The following is a 15,760-nucleotide window of genomic DNA, read 5'->3' as shown; positions in this document are numbered from 1 at the left end:
CATTGCTTCCCATATTCCGTACCTCCCGTGGTCCGTCATATTTCATCATATACTTTCCAGAACTCCAGACGCCCTTTCTCCCGCTCCGTCCCGAAAAGAAAAGAGGACGACAATCGAATACCCAGCACCTGCATTGCATGTCAAGTATCGTATCCGAGTCCGCACCCGCCAACTAACCAATTACTGTACTGTGTTGTATATCCAACCAGTAGTTCCGGTTCTGATTTTGACTCTGCCTCTTCACTAAACACCACCACCACTCCTCGTCACGGGAACACTCAGATCCTTCTGGGTGCCCCGTTCGCGCTCGGCTTGGATCCAGTTCCGGCGCCCTTCTTCTTCGAGAAGTCTCGTCCGTTCTCGCGATTTGGTTTCAAGGCGGCGGAGCCAGAGGTAGCTGAATGTGGGGACGAGGATGATGGAGGCCAGGAAGAATTTCTTGGAGCGGCTGGATAAAAATCAGCTATCGCTTTCACTCTCATATGCTCGCTCTGATGGGACAGACGTACGTAAGAAAGGGCTCAGGGCGGTATCCTGGGATAGAGCTCTGTGGGTGCTGCGGTTGAGACATTGGTGCTGCTGGACGACTGTCCGGAGGGGGAGATGATATGTGGCCTGCTGGAATGGAGAAGTTTCAGGGCAGGGTGCCGGAACTTGATGTTCGTATCCGTTTCGTGTGGAATCAAGCTTGAAAGCCGTGGCTGGTCGTGGGTGGTCTGTTTGGTTTAGGTGAGTCGAGGGGCTGCTCGGTGAAGTGAGTCTGGTTCAAGTTGTCCGGTACAGGGGGAAGAACTGGGTTGTTGGAAGGGCATAGCCCGGTGAGGAAAGTCAATCGACTGAGAGTGTCTGTCCTACAGAACAGCTAGACTTAATTCTTGTACAAGAGGAGTACGAGATATCCCATTCCAGCACCAGGCTCAGCGTACAGACATCGTCATGGCTATAAAGATGGAGTCGATGTAGCCGAGGAGCATTTTGCGGGGAACTTGGATCAGGAGGGTGATGCCCGAATTACATAAGCAGACATTCTTTTGTGCTTCTCAGATGCTACCAGAGTTGAGTATTTATCAGGTGCAATATACCCATTGCATGATGCGTTGAAGCCGTCCAGATCGTCTGCTATGCCTTGTTTGTGCTCGGGTAACGGGATCTTGTTGCTGTTATTTTCAGACCGTTCAAGTGCACAACCAATGTACTGTCGGGATTGGTCGCCGCCTGTACCACTAGAGGTTGTATACATCCATTTTCGACTCCATTCTTCCTGGGATTTAGTCTCAAGAGAGCATGACAGTCATAGCACCATAAGCCGCCGGAGTAGCCGCCTCTGGATCAAAATCCATAATGCTCGACCTCGAACGCAGAAACTCCTCAACAAGTCTGCCAGGCCTGGCGGTGCTTGGTCGCTAAGAAACAAGAAACAAACACCGACTGCTTCCAGGAGGCTATTTGGTTGAAATTCAACTCTGCCCACCACTGCTTTCGCCGTTTCCACCGCCGTCTCCAGTATCTCCATCAGCGTCGGGAGACCCGCCCGCATTGCTGTTGGTGTCATCGTACCGCTCTGAACCCGAACCCGCTTCACCATTTCCATTGGCCAGCCGCTCGTTTTCCTTCTGCATGCGCAAGCCTTCTGTTTCTCTGCGCAGAGCATCGAGGTTGAACGCGCCCTGGTCGTCGTCATCATCTTCGCTGTCCTCGTCTTCGGAGTCTTTCCAGTTCCCGCTTTCGAACATGGCTCTGCCTGTGGCTTCTTTGGCCTTGAGGGCCTGTGCTTCCGCAGCTTTCTTGTCCATACGTTCTTTCTTCCATTTAGCGAATGTCTCAGGTGTCACTGGCGTAAGAGTACCAGTCAACTTGTGCCGTTCGGACTCGAGGAAGTCCTCCAGCGTTAGTGTGGCAAGTGGCGATTTGTCCATCAGGGCCTTCTCAGCCCGTCTCTGTTCCTTAGTCTTCAACACAAACCTGAAAAGCAAAGTCAGTACAGATAGTTCCATACAAGAGGGAAAGGACGTCTTCATACCCAGGTGGCAGGCTGTGTCGGTACATGCATTTGTCGCCTCCGTTGGGACATGTCCAGAACCAACCGTACTTCCCATCTTCGACCGCTTGAATAAAGTACTTGCAAACCTTGTCTGTGGTCGTTCGTGGATTGCCGTGCTTGCTCAGCACGACTTTGCGCAGTTTCTCCTCGTCCCAGTCGTCCATCTTGTCCTTTTCTTTTTCTTCGGTCTCTTTGTCCCGAGTGTCTTGATACAAATCCTTCTTTTGCACCTTCTTGCCCACATCGAGATCGTGACTGAATTTACATTTCTTCCCCTTTTCACAGTGGCCTTGCTTGAAGAATTGGCACAGCACCGTCTTGGGATCCACGCCAAACGGCACCTTTTGCACCTGGACGGGTTTGAACAACTCTGCAGTCTCCGCTTTGGCGGCTTCGGCGGCCGCCTTTTCCTTTGCCCTCTGCTCCTTCAGCGCTTCTTTCCGCTTCTCTTCGGGAGACTTGTTTGATTTGGCCTGTGCTTGTAGCTGTGCGATTTGTTTCTTTGCGCTGCCGCCCTTTTTGTTCTTCATTCCAAAGGTCTTGTCCTCGACAGAGGCCTTGGACTTTTTGGCCTCGGGGGCCTTCCCTTTTGGCGGCATTTTGATGGATTAGTAGGGTGGATTGACTGTAAAGGAAAGGGTGGTGGTTGCGTGAGAAATGTGCAGCTTTTTATTGTACAGTGCGCGTGGCAAGTCTCGGGATGATAATGGCGGCTCGAGACGATTAGAGAATTGCAGGGAATTATCGGCCGCCTTCCCTGATAGAAAGGTGGTTTGGTACAGCCCGAAATGAGCGGTCGGGCTTGTGATGGCGTTGAAGAGTCAGCAACTGCAGTGGTGGGTTGCGGACTTTTGGTGGTTGAAGTTCGTTGTGGTTGTGGCTCACGGCAGGCTGTTGGATTTCGGAAGCGGCCGTCTTTCTTTCGCTTCTGTGGGGAACAAATGCCCGACGTCAGCGAAGCATGAGACCAAAATGCGCTCCACGCATCGCCGACAAGAGGTTACAGGCTGTTATACGTCTTGCACTTCGTCCATTTACCCTCAGTAACTATTCTCTTTGAGGGAGTCTATCTCGCCGTACCTTGAATTCGTCGATTATAATGACAGTCTCACCAGCTTGCCTTCCCTCCAACTAGCTTGTTCTAGCCGCGCCGCATACCCTCTTTACCTACTCTCCCAGCACCAGCATGACTTCCAACGGCCCTCCCCCCTCCAATTTCCCGCCCTCCATGGGCCCGGGTGCCCGACCAGTGCAGCCTGGCGAAGGTGGCTCTCGACGGACTGGCCTGGCGGAGCTCATAAAGATAAGGTCGAAATATGCCGTCTCGGCGGAGTCCGAGATCCTCCAACTAGGCTACGAGCTCAATGATCAGCCGCGACTGTACCGGCTCCCTTACGAATCTTTGCCATTGGGCAGTTTTTCCAAATGGTTATTATATGGAGGCCCCAAGAGGGCGAGGACGACAGGCTCGCAAGTGCTCGACATCCTTCGCAGGGTGGAAGCCGTGCGCCACGAGCCAGTCTCTCAAAGAGAGGCAGAAGGGATCGCATATCACCTCTCAAGGGCTTCTCTGTACAGGCTGACGGGAGATGTTGTTGCCTGCGGTTTGGCCGGTGTCATCGCTTGGAGGAACCGCGAGAAGATGAAGTTCCCTTTCCTATCAGCGAAGCCTTTGCAGAGGTATGACATTTTCCCAAGCACTTATATGCCTCTAGTGCAAGGCCGCTATGCGCATATCTTATGGCACATGGTCCGGGTTAATATGTGGGCGGGATTGTTTATCATTGGCTTGACGCCAATCTTCTCGTCCATGGGCAATTTTCTGGCGATGCGCGGAATCTATACTGATGACCGCACTCATCACCTGGTAGAGGCTTTGAAGGATCAACTGCGAGCAGTAAAGGAGGAAACGGGACAGCCAGGTAGTGTCCAGCGACGACCGCCACCTAGGCAGGAGGCCCAGACTGAAGGGCAGTACGGCACCTCAGGTAACCAGGAATACTATGAGGACAAAGCTGGCGGTGCCCCCGACGCCCCGTTGACCAGTGACTACAGTTGGCGGGCTGAGTCGTCGCAGTCGCAGTGGATGTCCGCTGGAACGCTATACCCGGACAACCCAATGTCTGGCCGGCAAACCCAACGTGACCCTGAGCCTTATCGTGACGACCGCTCTTTCGGAGCAGACCCAATTTTTGGCGATGACGATGCTTCTCCCGTTGCCGCTGATGCTTCCGATAGAGCTGGCACATCTCAAGACAGACAGGCGAGAGGCAGTTCTTGGGCCCGGATTCGCAGCGGCAACCGGCCAACCAATAGCTCTCAGCGAGGAGGAGAATCGGAGCCGCAAGCCGGCGCGGCCCAAGAATCAAGCGATTGGTGGAGGAACAGAGAATCCTCAACCCAAGGACTAGGACAAACAACGCAGAAAATGTCCCAGAAGGAGTTCGACGAGATGCTCGAGAGGGAGAGAAGGTTGAGTGGGAGCGATGAGTACAACAGTGGAATGCGCGCCGTGGAATCTGCACAGGACAATGGTGCAGCCACGGACTCAAGCTCAGGGACGAGTGCCTGGGGCGGCAGAAGAAATTGGTAGTTGTCACAGACGGGTCGTTCCTGTTTGGACAACATGGCGAGGGTATTCTTGTTGATCAACCAGGTGTTTTCTTGACTGGCCGCACGTCAGGTCCCGAGCACAACCACGTTCTCCTTGTTTTCCGTTCGATATGTCGTGTCCCTGGGACCATCAATGTCATACAGGCTCGGTGGCTGTCGACCTCGAATGGAGCAGCCAAATGCCAGCGTTTCTCCTCAGGCTGCACACGATGCATAGTGTTATGCTCGTCTCACAATCATTTTGACAACATCGATGACTCGATACCCATATAGCATGAATCACGGGAATGTCCAACGCCTTCTTCGGACCGCGGTCGGGCGGTGTTGTACTCACTTCTCTCTTCTCTCGTTTACAGGGAAACTCTGGATCAGCAAGTCCCAATGTGTACTACACTTAGTCTCAAAAAAGACGGAATCACGACCATGTACTGTAATATGAAATGCTCAGGGATGAGAACTATACAATGGACATTGGGGACAGTAAATTATGGTTTATTCGTGACTGAACGACAACTATTTGGCCTGGGTGAAAACCAGGTCGAGGAGATTGTTGTTGCCAGGGCCCAACATCACCAGTCGATGGACATCCAATGCAACCAGAAAAGGAAATATCGAACCATAGTCAGTTGATGATGTCGGGAAGGTCTATACAGGGAATATTGAAAAGGGGTCTTCTGCTTTGAGCCGCCATTGCTCCACACTCCGTGCTCTCTTTTTCATTGCAACAAGCACATAGCTTTTATTCAGAAACTCTCAGGTGTTGGAAGAAGGGCAGGCAAGGAAAGGGTTGAGAGTGGCGAGGACCACCAGAGTGCTCGCCCAAGGCCCCCCTGAACCGCAGCAGACCAAGGTAGTAGTCAAAAAGGGTGGATAGGATAGAGTCGTAAGGTAAGGCTGCAGCGGTTCAGGGCGTGGTCTCGACGTCTCTCTCATCCAATCTCCTCTCCGACCAAGGCGCATAGCTTGTCGTCGACCTTCTCCGGACTTGGGCTTACCAACTATGCAGCAGCAGCATCTCCGTCCTTGCCCTTGCCCTTGTCTCCATCTTCCGCACCAGCATCCTTATCTTCTTCCAGATCGGGCATCTCGTCATCATCCTCATCCTCGCCAGCATCAGCATCGGCGTCACCACCCAAACCCTCCAAGCCGGCGCCGCCAGCCCCGCCGAGCTTGGAGAAGTCGATTCCACCGAACCCGCCATCATCACCTCCGAGACCACCTCCAAACTGGCTCAGGTAATCGTCTTCCGGAGCTTCGTTCTGTTCGTCCTCATCGACCCACTAGAGCAGAATCAGTATACTGTCCGCCGCGGTTCAAAAGAGTGGTGTCGGTTTTCTTACCTTGTCAAAGTCCGTCCGCAGCCAATGGACCTTGGCAGAGTCCTTGAGTAGTCGTGGCCAGTACTCTTCTTTCAGCTCCTTCTTTCTCAGGATCATCTGGATGTTGGCTGGGGTGTGATGCGTCTTTGAGTTCTCGACGTCGATCTCGCCGTAGAACTCCATGTCCAAGTGGTACGTGGTCTTTTTGGTTTCTGACGTGCCGGTGAAGGTGAGGCCCGTGGGCTTCAGGTCCAGCTTGAGCGCATTGGGCGGCACGTCGGGCACGTTGATCGTCAGGTAGATGTAGTTCTTCTCGGGCTCCGAGGAGGACGAGCGTTGAGCCCATAGAACTGAAGACATGTCAGTAACTGGCCTTGGGTTGCAGATCTCGGGGGCACGCTGTTGTGCAAAAGTTGTCCTTACCTTCAGGAGTAGATTGAGTCGACATCTTTTGTTCTATCTTCTGTGACGCGAGAGGGGTATGTGATATGCTTTCGTGGGGTATCGAGTATGTTGAGCTGTGAGAGTGTGAACAGATTGTTCGTGGGAAAAGTTGTTTTCTGTGACGCGAGTTAAATAGAAGTTGAAGACAATGGAGCAGTTTGGTGAAAGAGCTTTTTGCCTGCGTGCCGGTTCACTTAAGTTGTTGATGGCAGTGGCTTGTGTGGGCAATTGATTGAGTAACGACGAGGCTGCTCGAAATGCGACGAATGACATCGAATATACCCACCGAAAAGAAAGCTGCGGTGCCTGTTCAAGCTGCGCAGGCTGCTGACTACAACAGTCCGCAGGCCAGCGATAATAATCCACCGTCCACCGTGACCATCATCGCTGCGGTGTCTGCCGCTGCACCGCCAGAGCAGCCTCAGGCGTCAGTGCCATCATACCCCCACCATACCTAACTTGAATATACCTGCAGTGAGTGTATCGGGTACCTCAGGCTTAGGCTGACCCTTACCACCAACACCACCGCAAGCACAGGTACTATACAACAAGCAGTGCCTTTGTGCAGACTACGCAGTCCGGCTACCAAGCAACCTGCAGGCGCAGCTTTTACATTTTCCTTTGCGCTGCGCTACCCGTTCACGAGTCCATCTTTAACCAGTTGTTCCACAAACGCCCGATCCAGTTTGGACCAACTATTTCCATTCATACAAGACTGCTCTACCATCTACTGCGCTACTCACCAATACCACCTGCCACTCGCCGGGCTTGAAACGGGCAGCGCGCGTCACCCTAATCATGGGTCGGTAGTCACTCGCGAAGAGAGATTGAGGCTGAGAAAGCCTGCACCCCGGACACAGGCAGATGTGACTTCGCGCGTCTATTCGAATCATCTCCAATCACCATCATCATAATGCAATCCTTAAAGGCTGTTTTTTTCAAGCCGGATCCTCAGGAACAGGTGGGATACGAACCAGCCATGCGTGGCCTCTACTGAATCACTGACCGGCCATTGCAGAAGCGCAAATGCGACAATATCATCCGCAAGAATGTTCGCGCTCTAGACCGGGACATCAACAATCTCAAAGTTACAGAGCAAAAGACGAAGAGTCTCATCCTTAATGCCTCGAAACGAGGTCAGAGAAACCCGTCGCAGGCGAAACAAGGCGCAGAGGAAGCACGGATATTCGCCAGAGAGTTGATCAGGGTCCGGAAACAGGCGGCCAGATTACACACCAGCAAAGCACAGCTGCAAAGTGTGCAGATGCAAGTCAATGAGGCTTTCTCCGTCCGCAAAATCGAAGGCAGTCTCAAGGCCAGCACGGGCATCATGAAGGATGTCAACACGTTGGTCCGCTTGCCCGAGCTGACGGGCACGATGCAAGAGCTCAGCCAGGAGTTGATGAAAGCAGGGATCATTGAAGAAATGGTCGGTGATGTCCTGCCGGATGATCAGCTGTTGGAAGGAGAAGACGAAGAGGCCGAGACGGAAGTGGACAAGGTGTTGGGCGAGGTGCTCAAGGGCAAACTGGCCACTCCGGCACACCAGGTACCGCAACTTCCTGCCGAGGAAGAGGAAGAGGAGAACATCGAGGACAGAGAGGCCGAATTGGAGCAAATGCGAGGAAGGCTGGAAGCCTTAAAGAGCTAGGATATGTTATACGACGACAATATGATGCATGTTACAACTTTGATGGGATTTCTCGTGCCTGCAGGCAGGGCTGGGCTACATGACATTTAGGATGCCATCAGGGGCTGTATACACGTTCGGCCTCGTTTGCTAAAGCCGATGGCGCCCATATCAAGACTTCTACTATCGTTAGAGTGCCCTGCCTATACGCAGCCCACCACTGCCATAGAGGTTCAACTGTATGCGTGCGTGTCACTTTACAGTGTTGTACTAGTTGTACCACTGTATAGTACCTGGTATACTTCGATCCAGTGTAGCACGTGATGAGCCTGTGCCCGACCCAGAACAGGCTAGCGGCGTGGCTGGTGACAGATTCCCGGTGCTGCTTTAGTTGGATGCAGCACGTGTAGCCTGCGCTGTTTGCAGGCTGCTGCCTCCCGTGTCTGTCTGTCGAATTCCCCCTGCGTTGCGCTGTGCTGCGCCTTCGCGACTCTGTCGCCTTCACTTCATTCTCACTTCACCTGCTCTGCTCCTTCACCACCCGCGTTAACTACCTCTCCACCGTTTCATTTTATTCACCTTTTCATACAATCACTTGTTAATCAAAGCCGCTTCTGAACGCGTGCTCACTTCCATTTAACCACCAACTACTCTGAGACTTCTTCTCTTCCACCTTGCCATCGCTGTAACTCTCAGAACAAACCACTGCGGCTACCCTACCTGAACCTTACTCTCACCTCTGCTTGACTTGCGCAAACTCTCTGGCCTCTACAGCAACCACCTTCTTACACGAACTTCTTCCTCGACATTCTAATATCATCTTTGCCACTCCTTTCCACGAGTCAAGATGTCTGGCAGACTAGATCAATCCCTGGACTCTATCATCGATAGCCAGAAGAAGGCGAAGCGTGAGGTTCGTCGTCGCAAGGTTGGAAAGCCAACCGGCGCAACTGCTCCTGTTGGTGGCGTGAAGAAGTCCCACAAGCCGGCCAAGTCAGCCATCAAGCCTGCTGCCGGCACCTTGATTCAAGCAAAGACGAGCAAGATCGTCGTCAGTGGACTGGTATGAGTCAACCTCATCTTTACTGTCTTGTTGCGATATGAACTAACGCACGTGTTAGCCTCACGACGTGAACGAAGCCCAAATCAAGGTATGTTGATAAAGAGGCTTTCGACCTTGGATTTTCATCGCCGCTCGTCGTCACCTGCTATTCTTTCGCTCCTTTTGGAGACCGCCTCGGAGCATATTGAAACGGCGAGGAAGAGATGAAGACGAGATGTCGACGCTGGAGAGGTCAATACCCAAGAGAAGATATACAGCCACGCCGAAAATGCTGGCTTTCTTCAAGGCGGGCTTCCGTTAAACTCCGCGCTCCGCTCGCGACATCAAATTCGCGAGGCGTTGCACCGAGCCTACGATGGCCTTTGATCTTGCGATTCTCGCTCCTCCGGCTAGCCACCGCGCAGGATGCTGAAGCAGATCTGCCCCTGAGATTATCAATACGCTGAAATGCTGTTGATTTTACCCACTCTTGCTGCGTTGGAGCATCAGCGAGTTTGCATTGCAGTCTACAAAAAGCACAGCAGCCTAGTCCAACCACCTCGAATTTCTGGCACTCGCAACCTATCATCATCCCGCCATTATCTTTGGGAAAGCCACCTGGACGACATACCGCACAATTACCTGCCTTGTATTAGCAATGTTGCGGAACGTCCCCCACAACGATGCGACCGACGATGTAACGGCAACAGACCTGTGATGCCGTTTCCTCAACAATTACGAAGCCATGTTATGATCACCTCGGCGGCAATCTCAATGGCCTGCAGGAGACCCTCAACAACCTGATCGATCTGCGACAAAGACGCCCTGAACCTGGCTTTACGGATTCCTGGATACGATGATCGAGGACCGCTGCCGCTCTCTGGCTGACTGCTGTTGCTCTATGTACCTGTGCACTCGCTGATGCTCCTGCAAGGAGACGTACCTGGATTATACTCTACTGCGGACATATCTCTACCTGTGAACACCGGAGACGAGGATGCGGAATGGGCGGCGTTGTTTTATCCCAGCAATTACTGATCACTCTGGATACCTTAGGAATACTTCACCAAGTCTGTAGGCAAAGTCAAGAAGGTGTCCTTGCAATACAATCAGAATGGTCAGAGCCGTGGCATCGCCGACATCATTTTTGTCAAGCCAGACTCTGCAGCAAAGGCCGCAAAAGACCTCAACGGAATGTTGGTTGATAAGCGACCGATGAAGGCAAGCACGACCTCAACCACCCTGATGGATGTTTTCCTGACCTCGACCAGATCGAAGTGGTTGTGGATGCCAGCCATGTACCGGAGCCAACTCCTGCGAAATCTCTGGCAGATCGTGTTGCGTATGCAAATCCAAAACGCGCGGGCAAGTCGGAGCCACTGACGAAGACCAGCGCCAATCCCAAAGCACAGCCCAAATCCGCCACTGCCGACAAGAAGGTCACTGGCAAAGATGGAGCTAAAGGCCGACCTGCCGGTAGAGCTGGAAAGCCAAAGCGAGGTCGCAACCCTCGACCCAAGCCGAAGACCGCCGAAGAACTCGACGCCGAGATGACCGACTACTGGGCCGGTAGCAATCCGTCTGCTGCCCCAGCAGCATCTACCGAGGCACCCGCCGCGAATGGTTCCGCTCCCGCAGCCAACGCTGGTGATGACATGGGAATGGACGAGGAGATTTCTGTGAGCGATGTCGAAATCATCTGCTAGACGTGCTTGGACTGACACCCGTATCAGTGAACGCCGCGAATACCCTTGGGAGGGACGATGAAGGACCTCCCGGACCAGAATGCTAATCATGTGCCCAATTTCGAGCTGGGTGAACTGCTGAACTTTCTTTCCCAACCAAGTCGAGTGGCGCAGGTCAACCCAACTTTTCATCGGCGCTCCATCCAACTTTGCTGTGTCTGTATTTCATTTTCAGGTTGTGCATCTTCCTTCGTGGAGAGAGAAAGGGTTGCCGAGATTGCCGAGGGGTGGGATCGGGTTGGATTCAGTACAGTGATGCCATGGGGGAAATGGACTGTGTACCTTGATATTGCTGGGTTCGGTGGTGGGCTAGATTCATAGCTAAGCATGCAAGTCATGTACTAGTATGCCAGAAGACAGGTCCATGAACATGCTTGCCATCACAGAAACAAACAAATATGTTCCTACCAGGGCAGTTGTGTGGTGTTGTGCAGCTCAGTTCCATTAATTTGTTTACCGTGCAGCTATGACTGCATGATTCATTGGTTGTTGAAAGTACAGTGTTTCGTTGTTCTCTGCTGTCTTGCAGTCTTGGTCTTGCCTTTGCTTTTCTTCATCTGTCCTCCCTCAAGAGATAACCACCATGCAGCAGAACCGATCAAGCCATGGAATGAATTAACGCCCATTTGTGCTCCTGGTGGTAAATGTACCCTAGATACCAGTGCAGTGCTCAATAAAAGACAAGAAAAGAGAAACTCCTTGAACGCCAGCAGCAAATCAGTCCCTTGCAGCCAACGCGACTCTCTGGTTGACGGTTCGTCAAAGAAGCAGAACTCCCGCCCAGACAGTCGATGGGGTATCTCAAGCTCTCAAGCAGCGTGTGGTAGAGTATCCACTAGGCATTCAGTCGTTGACCGCATCATGCTTTATCCCCACCCTCAGTCCCATCATCATTATCGTAGTCCTCATTCTCGTCAAATCCTTCGTTATTATCCTCATTTCCAAAATCATGGTCTTTGTCTTCATCATCATTGTCATTGTGACCGTCGTTCTGGGCTTGCTGGTCGTTCAGCGATGTAGTTGCCATAGCTGTTGTGATACTGGCAGTCGCTGCAATAGCTGCTGTGCTTGCTGCTGCGGTAGTTGTTGTTGCAGTAGGTGCGTCGCCAAAGTCAATAAGATCATAAGAGCTCGAAGCCAGAAGACTGACGCCATGTTGAGTGTCGCTGTCGGAAGAATGACTATCGGAATCAGCAGCACCACCGTCGGAATCTGAGAGAGTCGGTCGATTCACGTTATCATGGGAGACGGTTCTGCCGCTGTGCCAGTAGGTGTGGTGGTTAGGGGCAGTGGTGACATTCGTAGTATTAGATGGACCAGCTCCGCCAACCCCGACACTTGCGGTACTAGTAGTCGACAAACTCTTGACAGTCTCAGTGCCGTCTGTGGCGACTTTGCTGGCTTTGCCGACGGTGCTGATTGCCTGGCTTGCGATGTCGGAAAAGGAGTCTTCAGAGTTCGTATGGTAACCGCTGCGACCTTTACCTTTGTCTTGCTTCCTGCCTTTGTTGTACAGACTAGTCTTTATTGCCAACTCAGAATTGCTACCACTGTCAATGTCAGGGTCATCCATGTTTGGAACAGGACATTCGTCAAACACGCCACCAGTGCCGTCGTCCAGACCTTCAGGCATCCAGAGTGGCAGGTATCGAAACTCGTTGGTGTCCAGACAGACTAGATTATCGAACAAGCCCGTCGGAAGGAGACCTGTCTCGTGGAACAAGTGGGTCGGATACAAGATACCAGAACACATGGCGGCGAACTCGTCAGTGAGCTGGTGGAGCAAGTTTGTCGGATTGATGGGCGTGATGTCGGCCATGTTCACCATACCTGGATGGGGACGCCAGTGATGTGGGGGAGTGGTGCTTGGGTCATAGTTGTTCCATTTGTTGTGAGGCATTGGGCTTGCAGTGCTCCAGTCATCCCAGACTTCAGTCGAGCGGTCGAATGAAGGCAAGCCACTAGTCTGGTCACTCGGGTGGTCGTCAAAGCTACCAGGGACATTGTACGGTCTCGCAGGCATTTGGGCATGGGGGGTTCCACGACGAAGAACACGATTGACCTCTTTGACTCTGTCGAGGACGTCTTCACGACTGATGGTCCGAATACCATCCTCAGGGTTGATGCGGTAGAGTTTGCGGAATGCATCCAAGCGGCGAACGTTGGCCTTAGCGCCCGTCGTACCAACATTATTGGTATTTTCGAAGCCAACCCCAAGGTCAGTGCGTTGCAATGCAATCCAGAGGGTCTTCGTGAACCATTTGATGGGTGGTTGAAGGGGGTTGTAGACAACGTTGGATGGCATGCCTTTGACTGGGCGGACAGCAGATGCGGAAGATGCATGATGGCCCTTGAGTTCAGGGAAGACGGGCTGGTCCTGGCAGAGAACATAGTAGATTCTGGATCGGATGTACTCCTTGACAAGAAGTTTGGTCGAGTCCAGCAATGCAACGTCCTCGGGGGTTTTGCCGACGGCGTCGTCCAGGATTGCAAAGTACCGGCTCTTTCGCAGCCAACCCATGTCTTTGCAGATGTAGTTGACAAACCCCCGAATCCGAATGACGAATGCAGCCGCCGCATGATCAATGCGATTGCGCTCGTCGTCATCCAGCAACTCAAGCTTCCGACCTTGGACGCTCTTCACCAGAGGGGAAAGAATTTTTGGATCATGTTCTCCATACACGTTGATCAGGGCTTTCTCCCCGACAAGAATCGAAAATGCATCTTGAACAAGGATAGGCGATCTGATGCCCATACCGATGCGGTATGCCACTTCAGGATTGCTTTGAATGAAGTTCACGTTTCTCTCATCGTAGATCCAGGCTGTGATCCAACCAGAAACGCGCTCATGCTGGGCACAGCCAAGATATTTTGCGACACCAAAGTAAGTCCAGACTTTTGGCGCAGAGTCGAGTTTGGGATCATTTCCGCAAATGGCGTGAAGGACACGTTCAATAGCAGCGCGATGACGGACAGGGGAGTACTCTGGTGCAAGTACTGGCGAGGCTGGACGGTCTGCATCTTTATCCTGTGTTTCCGCGTCTTTTGCGCCAGAGACCTTCTCATTCTCGGTAGAGGTGTCATTGGGATCTGTTGACAGGGACGGCACACCGTAGCTGTCATGGCCAAGAACAAGGTGTGGCGAGACAGCGTATTCCTTCGCAGCTTGATGCCAAGTAAGCACACCTTTTGTGCATGTCAACTCTGTAAGCAAGACAATGGCCTCTTCATCTTCGTCGGCAGGGCGGAGGTCAATATGGTACTTGAATTTTCGACCCTTCTTTCTCTCCAGCGCAGTGAGCACACCTAGCTTTCGCAGCTTTCTCTCCACACGAACAGATTTGGGCCCAAAAAGATCATCGGCAGTGAATTTGGAATGCTTGCCCATAAGTTTGAGGGTCGTGCTTTTGACCACATGAACCCGTTCAAAGTGGGCTCTGACATATTCGTACTCTTTGTCACTCTGCTCTGGCATCTGCGGTGGTGCGCCGATGAAAATGACAGTGTCGCCATCCTGGTCGTCCAAGACATCGAGTTGGTTGTTGAGGCTGAAAACCAGGTCATCCGGTACATCAGGCTTGAGAGCAGACGGGGTTTTCTTTGCATCCTGAAGCGACAGTCTGATGGCTTCTTGGTAGGCTCTCTCATTATCAGCCAGACTTGGGCCACCGGCTGCGGGTGCCCATGACGTCGCAGCTGGGTTGGTCATGGGTTCGTCAGCCCAACCTAGGGGAGACTGTGTTGAACCTGGCGCAGCCTCAGGAGGGACATTGTCGCCGGCGCCCTGTTGTGCAGAGGGATCCGGAGCCATCTGCGATACTAGATAACAGACAGTCAGCGCAGTTCCAGGGAAGGGGGAAGTAATATCAGTTACATTTTATAACTGTCAATAGAGTCCGCGAGGTAGAAGGGAAGGAGGGTACAGGTGACAAGGTTGTTGCCCAGTGATCAGTTACACTTTTATAACTGTCAAAAGTGGCACGAGATAGGAAGGGAAGAAGGGTGAAGATGATTGTGTTTGAGAAGAGGTTAAGGTGTTTAGTTATTTTCAGAACAAACATACCGTTAATTGTCATAAACAGTCGACCGATCTCTGATCTCTATCACTGTCGCCTCGTAAGACCAACGAGCTGAAGACCCAGACAAGGCGCTGAGTTTACCGCGGGTACTGACAAGGGAGGCTTTGGTCAAAGGAAACAGATACAGAAGGGTCGCGGTGAGAAGAGGAGAGAAGGCATAAGGTAAGGAAGAGGAGTTGAGAGAAGAGACGCGAGGTGAGAGAAGAGGCGCAGGTTGAGCAAAAAGATGGGGCTAAATGAAGTGAAAGTGAAGTCGCAGTAAACAAGTGTTGATATTGATGCTTGCGTTCTAGCGGCGCAGTCGGTCAGATGTCTGCCTGGCGAGACTGCGACAATGGATACTTACATCTACCGCCAAGGTACCTTTCTTTTATGCTGCGTCCCGTGCCATTGAGTCCAGTTTTATTTTCAGTCCGCCTTCAATGGTCCAGGGCACTAGGCTGAAGACCCTGAATCCGGTGACCTACAGTGTCTTATACAAACCCCAATGCGACAGTTTGGTGGCGGGAGTGGCTATACACGCTTTTACCCGGACAAGAAGCGATATGCGGTGCGGCTATTTTGGGCCAATTGTATGGACAGTCATGCATGGGTGATGGGATCAATAACCATTCTCTCATTCTCGGCCGGGCCTCTTTGTGGTCCAGAGGCACAGCTACGCCTTGATCGAGGCTGAAGCATGAAAGAGAAGTGGCACTAGAGTTGATGTTGATTCAAGCACTGCAGTTGTGGGTGCGACTGTGGCTGCGGCTGCGGATAATAAGTCAGCCACGTGACTCGCCCCTGTATAACGGTACCTGGTGCCTATCCAGGTACATGGTAGGTTTACAAAATCTATCGGCATACC

At 52.3% G+C, this 15,760-nt stretch overlaps 7 protein-coding genes across 7 annotated transcripts; 3 read left to right on the top strand and 4 right to left on the bottom strand.

Annotated features, from left to right (window-relative positions):
- Positions 1 to 243: 243 nt before the first annotated feature.
- On the bottom strand, positions 244 to 571 carry HMPREF1120_01088 (uncharacterized protein; the record flags this gene model as incomplete). The annotated part of the gene is made up of 2 exons (XM_009155095.1): positions 244 to 448; positions 510 to 571. The coding sequence occupies 2 exons, from the start codon at positions 569 to 571 to the stop codon at positions 244 to 246; spliced, it is 267 nt and encodes an 88-aa protein (XP_009153343.1).
- Positions 572 to 1,457: 886 nt separating this feature from the next.
- HMPREF1120_01087 (uncharacterized protein) lies at positions 1,458 to 2,640 on the bottom strand (the record flags this gene model as incomplete). The annotated part of the gene is made up of 2 exons (XM_009155094.1): positions 1,458 to 1,962; positions 2,021 to 2,640. The coding sequence occupies 2 exons, from the start codon at positions 2,638 to 2,640 to the stop codon at positions 1,458 to 1,460; spliced, it is 1,125 nt and encodes a 374-aa protein (XP_009153342.1).
- Positions 2,641 to 2,986: 346 nt separating this feature from the next.
- Positions 2,987 to 6,414, top strand: HMPREF1120_01085 (uncharacterized protein). The gene has a single exon (XM_009155092.1). The coding sequence runs from the start codon at positions 3,228 to 3,230 to the stop codon at positions 4,632 to 4,634; it is 1,407 nt and encodes a 468-aa protein (XP_009153340.1). The 5' UTR covers positions 2,987 to 3,227; the 3' UTR covers positions 4,635 to 6,414.
- Positions 5,653 to 6,333, bottom strand: HMPREF1120_01086 (uncharacterized protein; the record flags this gene model as incomplete). Its single annotated transcript, XM_009155093.1, has 2 exons — positions 5,653 to 5,934; positions 5,995 to 6,333. The coding sequence occupies 2 exons, from the start codon at positions 6,331 to 6,333 to the stop codon at positions 5,653 to 5,655; spliced, it is 621 nt and encodes a 206-aa protein (XP_009153341.1).
- Positions 6,415 to 6,769: 355 nt separating the features above from the next.
- On the top strand, positions 6,770 to 8,299 carry HMPREF1120_01084 (uncharacterized protein). Its single transcript, XM_009155091.1, has 2 exons — positions 6,770 to 7,378; positions 7,436 to 8,299. Exons 1-2 carry the CDS (start codon positions 7,331 to 7,333, stop codon positions 8,066 to 8,068), a joined length of 681 nt encoding a protein of 226 aa, XP_009153339.1. The 5' UTR covers positions 6,770 to 7,330; the 3' UTR covers positions 8,069 to 8,299.
- Positions 8,300 to 8,496: 197 nt separating this feature from the next.
- Positions 8,497 to 11,329, top strand: HMPREF1120_01083 (uncharacterized protein). Its single transcript, XM_009155090.1, has 6 exons — positions 8,497 to 9,110; positions 9,169 to 9,198; positions 10,146 to 10,310; positions 10,361 to 10,431; positions 10,483 to 10,768; positions 10,823 to 11,329. The coding sequence occupies exons 1-6, from the start codon at positions 8,895 to 8,897 to the stop codon at positions 10,823 to 10,825; spliced, it is 771 nt and encodes a 256-aa protein (XP_009153338.1). The 5' UTR covers positions 8,497 to 8,894; the 3' UTR covers positions 10,826 to 11,329.
- Positions 11,330 to 11,693: 364 nt separating this feature from the next.
- Positions 11,694 to 14,645, bottom strand: HMPREF1120_01082 (uncharacterized protein; the record flags this gene model as incomplete). Its single annotated transcript, XM_009155089.1, has 1 exon — positions 11,694 to 14,645. One exon carries the CDS (start codon positions 14,643 to 14,645, stop codon positions 11,694 to 11,696), a length of 2,952 nt encoding a protein of 983 aa, XP_009153337.1.
- Between the last annotated feature and the right edge of the window lie 1,115 nt (positions 14,646 to 15,760).

The sequence above is a fragment of the Exophiala dermatitidis genome (assembly GCF_000230625.1).
Source record: "Exophiala dermatitidis NIH/UT8656 unplaced genomic scaffold supercont1.1, whole genome shotgun sequence".
Taxonomy (NCBI): domain Eukaryota; kingdom Fungi; phylum Ascomycota; class Eurotiomycetes; order Chaetothyriales; family Herpotrichiellaceae; genus Exophiala; species Exophiala dermatitidis.
Note: the sequence above shows the minus strand (reverse complement) of the source record. Positions and strands in the feature narration are given on the sequence as shown.

What these genes read in the sequence shown, in the direction of transcription:
- HMPREF1120_01084 (XM_009155091.1), top strand. Translation starts at nt 7,331, where the DNA reads ATGCAATCCTTAAAGGCTGTTTTTTTCAAGCCGGATCCTCAGGAACAG. An exon ending in AGCCGGATCCTCAGGAACAG is followed by an intron (nt 7,379 to 7,435) that starts GTGGGATACGAA and finishes CGGCCATTGCAG; the next exon opens with AAGCGCAAATGCGACAATAT.
- HMPREF1120_01083 (XM_009155090.1), top strand. Translation starts at nt 8,895, where the DNA reads ATGTCTGGCAGACTAGATCAATCCCTGGACTCTATCATCGATAGCCAG. An exon ending in TGAACGAAGCCCAAATCAAG is followed by an intron (nt 9,199 to 10,145) that starts GTATGTTGATAA and finishes TGGATACCTTAG; the next exon opens with GAATACTTCACCAAGTCTGT. An exon ending in TCTCTGGCAGATCGTGTTGC is followed by an intron (nt 10,432 to 10,482) that starts GTATGCAAATCC and finishes GACGAAGACCAG; the next exon opens with CGCCAATCCCAAAGCACAGC.
- HMPREF1120_01085 (XM_009155092.1), top strand. Translation starts at nt 3,228, where the DNA reads ATGACTTCCAACGGCCCTCCCCCCTCCAATTTCCCGCCCTCCATGGGC.